General features: G+C 39.6%; 1 protein-coding gene across 1 annotated transcript in view; it reads right to left on the bottom strand.

The window, feature by feature from the left end:
* SNRPG (small nuclear ribonucleoprotein polypeptide G) overlaps nt 1-6,413 on the bottom strand; it is a 13,384-nt gene extending 6,971 nt beyond the window's left edge. The window contains exons 1-3 of the mRNA XM_043468952.1: nt 6,276-6,413; nt 3,414-3,436; nt 2,607-2,731 (exon numbers count right to left, since the gene is read on the bottom strand). Of these exons, the coding sequence (XP_043324887.1) occupies nt 2,607-2,731; nt 3,414-3,436; nt 6,276-6,307 (180 nt within the window). The 5' untranslated portion in view covers nt 6,308-6,413. The remainder of the gene's footprint in view (nt 1-2,606; nt 2,732-3,413; nt 3,437-6,275) is intronic.
* Between the last annotated feature and the right edge of the window lie 2,250 nt (nt 6,414-8,663).

Genomic DNA, 8,663 nt, shown 5'->3' with positions numbered 1-8,663 from the left:
TTTATAATAGCCAGGACATGGAAGCAACCTAGATGCCCATCAGCAGATGAATGGATAAGGAAGCTGTGGTACATATACACCATGGAATATTACTCAGCTGTTAAAAATAATTCATTTGAATCAGTTCTAATGAGATGGATGAAACTGGAGCCCATTATACAGAATGAAGTAAGCCAGAAAGATAAAGACCAATACAGTATACTAACGCATATATATGGAATTTAGAAAGATGGTAACGATAACCCTATATGCAAAACAGAAAAAGAGACACAGATGTACAGAACAGAATTTTGGACTCTATGGGAGAAGGCGAGGGTGGGATGTTTCGAGAGAACAGCATCGAAACATGTATATTATCTAGGGTGAAACAGTTCACCAGCCCAGGCTAGATGCATGAGACAAGTGCTCGGGCCTGGTGCACTAGGAAGACCCAGAGGAATCGGGTGGAGAGGGAGGTGAGAGGGGGGGATCGGGATGGGGAATACATGTAAATCCATGGCTGATTCATGTCAATGTATGACAAAAACCACTACAATATTGTAAAGTAATTAGCCTCCAACTAATAACAATAAATGAAAAAAAAAAAAAAAAAACTACACAATTTTTACTACATTCTTAGGGGAACCTTGGAGTAGAGTGGAATCTTAAGGAAATAAGACAGAGGTGAGGCTACTGACTACTCTGGTCATATTTCAGAAGAGGCTAATTGAGACATCACTAGGTAATTATCCACCTGACAGATCCTGTATTAAGTAATTCCTTTAAAAAAAAGAAAAAAAAATACAAACTTATTTTTATTTATTTGGTTGCACCAGGTCTTAGTTGTGACTTTTGGGAATCTAATTCCCTGACCAGGGATTGAGCCTGGGCCCCACGCATTGCGAGCAGAGTCTGAGCCAGTGGATTGCCAGGGAAGTCTTGTAATAAGTAGTTTCAATGGTCTCAATGGGTCACTGATTGGACAAGGGAACAAGAAGCCAACGAAACTGTCTCTTTAGCCAAACAGCTTGTGACAAAATAGTAATGAGTTTCCCTTCTTTCCCTTAGAAAAACCATTCTTGCGTTTTCTTTAGGCTGTTTTTTAATTAAAGAAAACTGATATATTATCATTATTTCATTTTCAAAGTGTTAACTCAGCCATAAGAATTAGCACCTACTAATAGACTTTAAGTTTTAGTCACAGAACATGCATCAGATATGGAAGAACAGACTGCCTATCACAATAAGTTGGAGCTCACTTTTGAACTTGTGATGGCACTGCTTTTAACCAATTTCCATGTAAGGAAAATTAACCCCATCAAAATAAGGGGGAAAATTACAAAAAACATCAATACCTTCACTAATAAAAATTCTGAAAAGTGCCACACATTCTTACAAGTTATTTCCTCAAATTAGAACTTTATTTTTTTTTCAAATTAGAACTTTAAATGTCAATTCCCTTTTTAATTCTTTTTTCTTGCTAATCTGTTGATATATGAACCAAAACCCTAATCTACCCTCTATCAGAATGACGATTTCCTAATCTGTAAAAGAAAGGGCTAGAGAGAAATCTTGGGGTATTTTTAAAACTCTCTTTTCTAAGAAAATGCTAATGATTTGCCAGACTTGTATTCATTTTCAACAGAATCTAAAGGGGACTGTACCTGAAAAGAAGGTCCATCTACATGAAATGTGTGCAAGAGGCCAGGGCGACTCATATCTAGGGACTCCCAAGTTGTTTTTCCAACCCTGACTGATTTGCTTTTCAAAATGCAATAATGGAAATATACTTGAAACAAGCAATAACACAAGCCTTGGAAAGGGTAATTAACCTTCTGGGAATGCATAGCACATTGAAGTTTGATAAGTAGTAATCCTCAGCACACATTAAAATTATATAAGATCTTGTAACAGCACACACAAACACAAACAGCACCCTTAGTTTCAATTGCTTTGAGGTGGACTCACAATAATTTTTATTTGCTTGCTTAAAACAAAAACTCTTCATTGACTAATTGATCGTAAAAGCTCTAGATCAACAGTTAATCTTTGGCTTACATTAGAATAACCTGGGGAACTTGGAAACCCTCTATACCACTGCTCTAATGAAGGGGCTTCTCTGGTGGCTCAGATGATAAAGCATCTGCCTGCAATGCAGGAGACCTGGGGGTTCAATCCCTGGGTCAGGAAGATTCCCTGGAGAAGGAAATGGCAACCTACTCCAGTAATCTTGCCTGGAAAATCCCATGGATGGAGAAGCCTGGCAGGCTACAGTCTGTGGGGTCGCAAAGAGTTGGACATGACTGAGTGACTTCACTATGGCTCTAACGAAGGAACAAGTATGGGCCTCATTATAGAATAAAGCACAAAAATAATTCCAACAGCTATCTCAAGTCCAAGGACCTCAGTGGGTTCTGTATAAGATTCAGATCTAACCTACAGGTAACTGGGGTTATTACCACAGCTGAATAACCTCCATAAGTTAAACTAAAAGGGGGTTGGAGTGTCTAATCTTGCCTGTAATTTACCTAACTTCAGTTTAATCCAAGGGCTGGATAGAAAGGATGCTAATGTTTAATCCAAAAGAAAAATGAAATCTCTAAGAAAGATCTTGTATTTGTACTTACCACCATTCCAATATTATTCTGTTGCCCACTAGTTGCCATCTCCACACATTCATCTATCACAAGATTCATAAAGGGATCAAATCCCCGCAATATTCCTTGGACATGTCTGCCACCATTTAATTTCACTATGTAAAAGGAAAAAGGAATTTAATAAAGCTGACCATTAACTATCAACTAAACTACTCATTAAAAATAAAGTGAGAGAAAACCCTGATATATCTTTACTATATGCCAAGCACTGGGCTAAACATTTTACATTTACCTACACATTTAAACTTACAGGAATCCTATAAAGTAGAATCATCCTGACTTTTTATGAAGCAACTGAATTATAGTATTTTTAAGTAACTGATTCAAGATTACACAGTTACTGTAGGGTAAAACTGGAATTCAAACTGAAGGTTGCTTGTTTCTAAAGCTGGTCTTAACCCCGACATACTTCGAGTTCTGTGCCGGTCAGATTTTTACTCCTATCTGTTCTTTGTTTAAAGGAGAAAAGGTTAAGTTTTCAAATATAAAATAGAAAATTCTGTTAATTTTCATCAAAGTGAGAGAAGGCTTATATGAAATAAAAGTCTGAAATACTGTGAAACTTACTAAACACCAGAAATTAAGTAAATAAAGCTGTCTAGTTAAGAGTTTTGATAAACCTGCTTGCTTAATGGATGTGAATTAGAGATCTGTGTGCTTTGAATTTTTATAAAGTTTCTCCAAACATTATTAATATAATAACAATAAAATATAATATACTACCAAAGCAGATATATTTAAAAAACACCCTGAAAATAAAAAACCAAAAAGACTTACATGATAACTTCTTGTCCATAAATCTGAAAAAGCAAAAGGGGTAAAGATTATGTAACTAATTTTAGATACTGTCAATATAATCTGCTAAATTTACATAACAGGAATAATGAAATTTAAAAAATTAAAAGCTTTGCACTGCTATACAGGATGAGAATGATGGGCTACCTCAGTTAGTACTTATACTAACTGAGCAATGTAACTTGTGACGGGGAAGATAATAAAAACAGAATGAGTTTAGAACATATTAATGTACATGAAATTGAGTCTCTATATTGACGTAAACTACAATAACATTCTTGTTGTTCAATACTGACCTAATTTTCAACAACAGGATTTACAGGCTTAACAGAGAAACAAAGATTTGGTTATATTTTTGGTTATTTCCAAAACCAAACAAAGTTGTGAAGAAACCAGAAGGTAATCGAACCATACCCAATCCAACAGGTATTTTATTCTATATTTGAGACAATAAGTAGTGTTGTTTACTTAGTGTTAAACGTCAATCTTAATTGTTCAGGATATTCTTCAACACATAAGTTCACTTTGGCAAAATACATATTTTGAAGTTAAATAATTTGAATTAAACGAGAAAATTCCGTAGCAGCAGCATAGAATATGAAGACATGTAGTCAAACCAGTTTTTACCTCTTCCAGTTACAAGCTAAAAAATATGAATCTTCATTCAATTTTAATGTATGTCATGGGAGAATTCAAAGATAAATAAGATAAAGGGCCAGACAAAAGTTGTAAGAAGACAGACTTTTTTGCAATTACATGGACTGTAGTCTGTCAGCATCCTCTGTCCATAGGATTTTCCAGGCAAGAATACTGGAGTGGGTTGCCATGCTCTCCTCCAGGCGATCTTTCCAACTCAGGTATCGAACCCAACTCTCTTATGTCTCCTGCACTGGCAAGCAGGTTCTTTACCACTAGCGCCACCTGGCAAGCCCATAAATTATATACATATAAATTAATAATTACCACCATTTAATAGATGGGCAACTGAAGCTCAGAAAGTTTAAATGAAATATTTTAAGTCACACAGCAGTGAAAAAGTCTGATAAAATCAAATGGTCAGTTTGGTTGGAGAACACAGTATTCAACTATTAATGTGTGTAGAATCTGGTGCCTGGATTTCAGATGGAAGACCCTGAATGCTAGGTTAAGAAGTCTGCACTCTGTTATGTATACAGCAATAAGTTACTGCAGCAGAACCAGCTGCGGGCAAGACAACTGTGGCATGTGTAAGTTAAATCATCATGCTATAACCTTAAACCTACACAGTGCTATATGTCAATTATATCGCAAGAAAACTGGAATGAAAAAAACAAGAGACTACTCTGTCATCCATTTTTAAGAGCACTAGGAACAATCTGGTTAGGCCAGGGTATCTCCACCTCAGCATACTGACACTTGGGGCCAGATAATTCTGTTGTTGAGTGATGTCCAGTGCACTGTAGAATGTTTGGCAGCAACCCTGGCTTCTACCTACTAGATTCCGGCAGAAGCAGACTCCCATTCCTGCAGTTAAGAACCACTAAGTCATGCTAAACTAGAAGGGTATACACTTGTTAAAGATGGTATTTGCGAGAAATGTGAAGGAAGAAAAAGACTAAAAGCCATTCTGGAGGTCGACCTGACAGGATCTCACAACTCATAAAACCTAGATAAGCAGAGAAAGGTGTTAAAACCAGTTTCATCCTCTGAAATTTTCAAATAATGTCTTAATCAAAAGGAAGTCTTACAAGTAGAGAATGTTCCTTCGTTAAAAAATAATTTCACCAGTTCATGATGAATTCAGAAGACATTTAAGATTTTACCAGCTCACTAATTGCAATTTTTCTTTTTCTTAATGTCAGGCTTATGACTTCATAATTGTCCTAATTAACAGACTAAAATATACACGGAGATTCTGCACAAAATATGGCTTCAATACAAATGTGCATTTAAATGCAAAATCATTAAATATGAACTTTCCCTTAAGTCTGACTTCTTTATGGGGCAAGCATAAATTAACTGTACACAAGGCAGACCAGGTGGCTGCCTCACAAACTGACCCCTGGATCAATTTTCCATCCTTGCTGCTAGCCAAGTAATAAATGCAGAATTCTGGCATTACATAGTACAAAGAAGACAGAGAAGTTACTCAGGAAACATGGAACATGCTAAGTTCAGCCAAGAGTGTTTCAGGACGCTAAAACTTTAAATTGGGTGTTACCTATAGTAGGAATAACCTACTTGGGAGTTGATTTTACTGGATTCAACCGCACCACCCCCCTAACAACCTAGCCTTCTCTAATTAGGAACATGAATATTCTCGCACAGCTTTGTTAACAGAGTAGATACCACACGACATTCAAGTTTAACCTACGAACAAGAAATCAAGAAAAAAGGAATGCAATTTCTAAGTTAAGCTCAAAGAAACAGCTACAAACAGTCTAAGATTAAGGAGGCTTTTGATTCCTCAGATACTATCAAACACCCATCTCCCTGGTTCCTTTATAGAATCACTCTCCAGCCACCTTATCGAAAACATGCTGCTACTCAAGATGTTCAACAAAGTGTGGCATTCGAGACCTTCAAGTAACGAGAGGGTCCAGGAGACAGAGCAGGGAGCTCGGGCACGGGAAGTAAGTCAGCAGATGGTGGCGCCTTGTTGGCTTTGGTAACCGTATCCACCCTGCCGAAATATTACTTTTGCGCGGGTCTCAGGCCCCGAAGCGCGCGACACTGGCCCGGATCTCGGCGTCCGAGGACTAGAATACGCACGCCAGGCACACTCCTGGGAAATGGCGGAGGATCTAAGGAACTCGAGGCACACAAGGAAGCGGCCATCTGGGCGCGGGCCCCCCGCATACTTACTTCTTCAACTCGGGAGGGTGGGCTTTGCTCATGATGTCTACTCTGCGAGCTCAAAGAAGCCTCCAAACGGAATTCGAGCGGTCCCTCACGCTCCAGCGGCAGGCCCGGGGCTTTGCGTCTGACGTCACTGATCCCGTTAACCAATTAATGATCGGTCGCTTTCCCGCTTTACCTCGCGATACTTAGGGAAAGCCTGCGTTTGTCGATCAGTCCCAAGCTTCCGGTTGTGTAGCTAGTGATTGGCTAGGACAGAGAGGCCTTCAGAAATTCCCCTTCATTCCCTTATTCTGTGAGCTTTCCAGGTGGCGCTGCTGCTGCTGCTGCTAAGTCGCTTCAGTCGTGTCCGACTCTATGCGACCCTATAGACGGCAGCCCCCAGGTGGCGCTAGTGGTAAAGAATTTGCCTGTGCCGCCTGTAGAACACGAAAGAGACGCCGGTTCAATCCCTGGGTCGGGAAGATCCCCTGGAGAAAGGCACGGCAACCCACTCCAGTATTCTTGCCTGGATGTGAAGAACTGACTCATTTGAAAAGACCCTTACGCTGGGCAAGATTGAAGGCAGCAGGAGAAGGGGAGGACAGAGGATGAGATGGTTGGATGGCATCACCTACTTGATGGACATGAGTTTGAGCAAGCTCCGGGAGTTGGTGATGAACAGGGAAGCCTGGCGTGCTGCAGCCTGGCATGCTGCAGCCTGGCGTGCAAAGAGTCAGACACGACTGAGCGACTGAACTGAATTGTGTTGTGCTTTGCAGATACCGCATTTTGTTTTCTTTAAATGAAAGTTTTGTGGCAACCCTGAGTCTGGCAAATCTCTTGGTGCCATTTTTTTTTTTTTTTTTCTAAGAGCGTTTGCTCATTTGGTGTCTCTGTCATTTTGGTTATTATTATAGTATCACACTAAAAGACTCATGTGACATGCTTTATTGAGATATCTGTTTCACTTTGGTGGTCTCCAACCGAACTTCCGTGTCTCTGAGGTTTGCTTTTACTCCCACAGGATAATGTCATGCTAAGCCAAGTGTTCTGGAAACAGCTCAATTAGTGACCTCTGCACTGTTAAGAGAACAGAGTGACCAGGCCTCGGTTTAGAGCTAGAAGTGTATTTCCTATGATCAGTCCTGCAATGCTTAATAATGCCTCCAAGACCCCATTTAAGGTACATTGCTCCTCTATATACAACATGAAGTACAGCACGCAAATGAGCTCTAATTTGAGGCACTGATTTTGAAGACAAGAGTGTAGGTGTAACAAGCGGTCTCCAACTTGTTCCTTGTTTAGTTACTAGAGATAGATATATCCACATTTATGAATCAAATACAATTGGGATTATAGAAGACTTAGGCCAAAATCGAAAAGCATTGGTGGTTTTAAGTAGCGGATGGTTCTACAAGATTCATTTCTAATGTTCAGAAATAACTCTATTTAAATTCCAGTGATAATAAGGACTTAAACTCATCATATATTTTGTGTTCTCTTGGTACTCAAAATCCTAGTCCTTGCGTTTTCTCTAGAGGGGTAATAATTGTATGTCTTTTCTACTTCTCGCTGTTAGTGTTTAAGTGAAATTGCTATTGTAGCATTTCTACACTTACTGTCTATGCTTTGTTCCTTCATATTTAACAGTATAAAGCTGTATATCTTTAATAAATAAAATTAATATTCCATAGTCCCTGGGTTGGGAAGATCCCCTGGAGGAGGGCATGGCAACCCAATCCAGTATTCTTGCCTGGAGCATCCCCATGGACAGAGGGGCCTGGCCACAGTCCCTGTGGTTGCAAAGAGTCGGACATGATTGAACAACTAAGCCCAGCACACAGCACAGTCATTGCACAAAGTACTGAGAAATCAGCAGAAGAATGTGATCATCACCCGTATCATCCTAACACTCAGAACACTGTTAACACTGTTTGTGAGATGCCTTTAAATCTTAGCAATATACCCCGTCAGCTTCTATGTCTATTAATATTCTTCCTCGATGTTATTTTTAGTGGGTGTGTAGTTTCCTACTGTATGGATGGCACCATGGTTTATTTAATGAATCCCCCAATGTTGACATTTGGCTTGCTCCCAAGAGGTTTTACCATCATAAACAGGGCTGAGATGAGCATAACAAGGGTTGTTTTTGCAGACATGTTGGACAGGATGTGCTCAGACTCCCAGCAGGAATGTAGAGAGGAGTCTGGGTGCAGTCATAACTGTTGGGATGAACGGCTTCTTGCCTATGCTTTCAGTGGGACTTCTTGGCTGTTCAGTGGGACCTCTTGGCTGTTCCCACATATGTCTTGTTTTGTGATTAACTTGATCCAGCTGTACCCAGGGCTCCAGTTAGGACTTTTGTGCTGCAGCATGAGGTGCGGGCATTGGAGCAGCAATTGAGCATTGCTG

The sequence above is a fragment of the Cervus canadensis genome, chromosome 5, assembly GCF_019320065.1.
Source record: "Cervus canadensis isolate Bull #8, Minnesota chromosome 5, ASM1932006v1, whole genome shotgun sequence".
NCBI lineage: Eukaryota > Metazoa > Chordata > Mammalia > Artiodactyla > Cervidae > Cervus > Cervus canadensis.
This window is presented reverse-complemented; position numbering and strand designations above follow the sequence as displayed.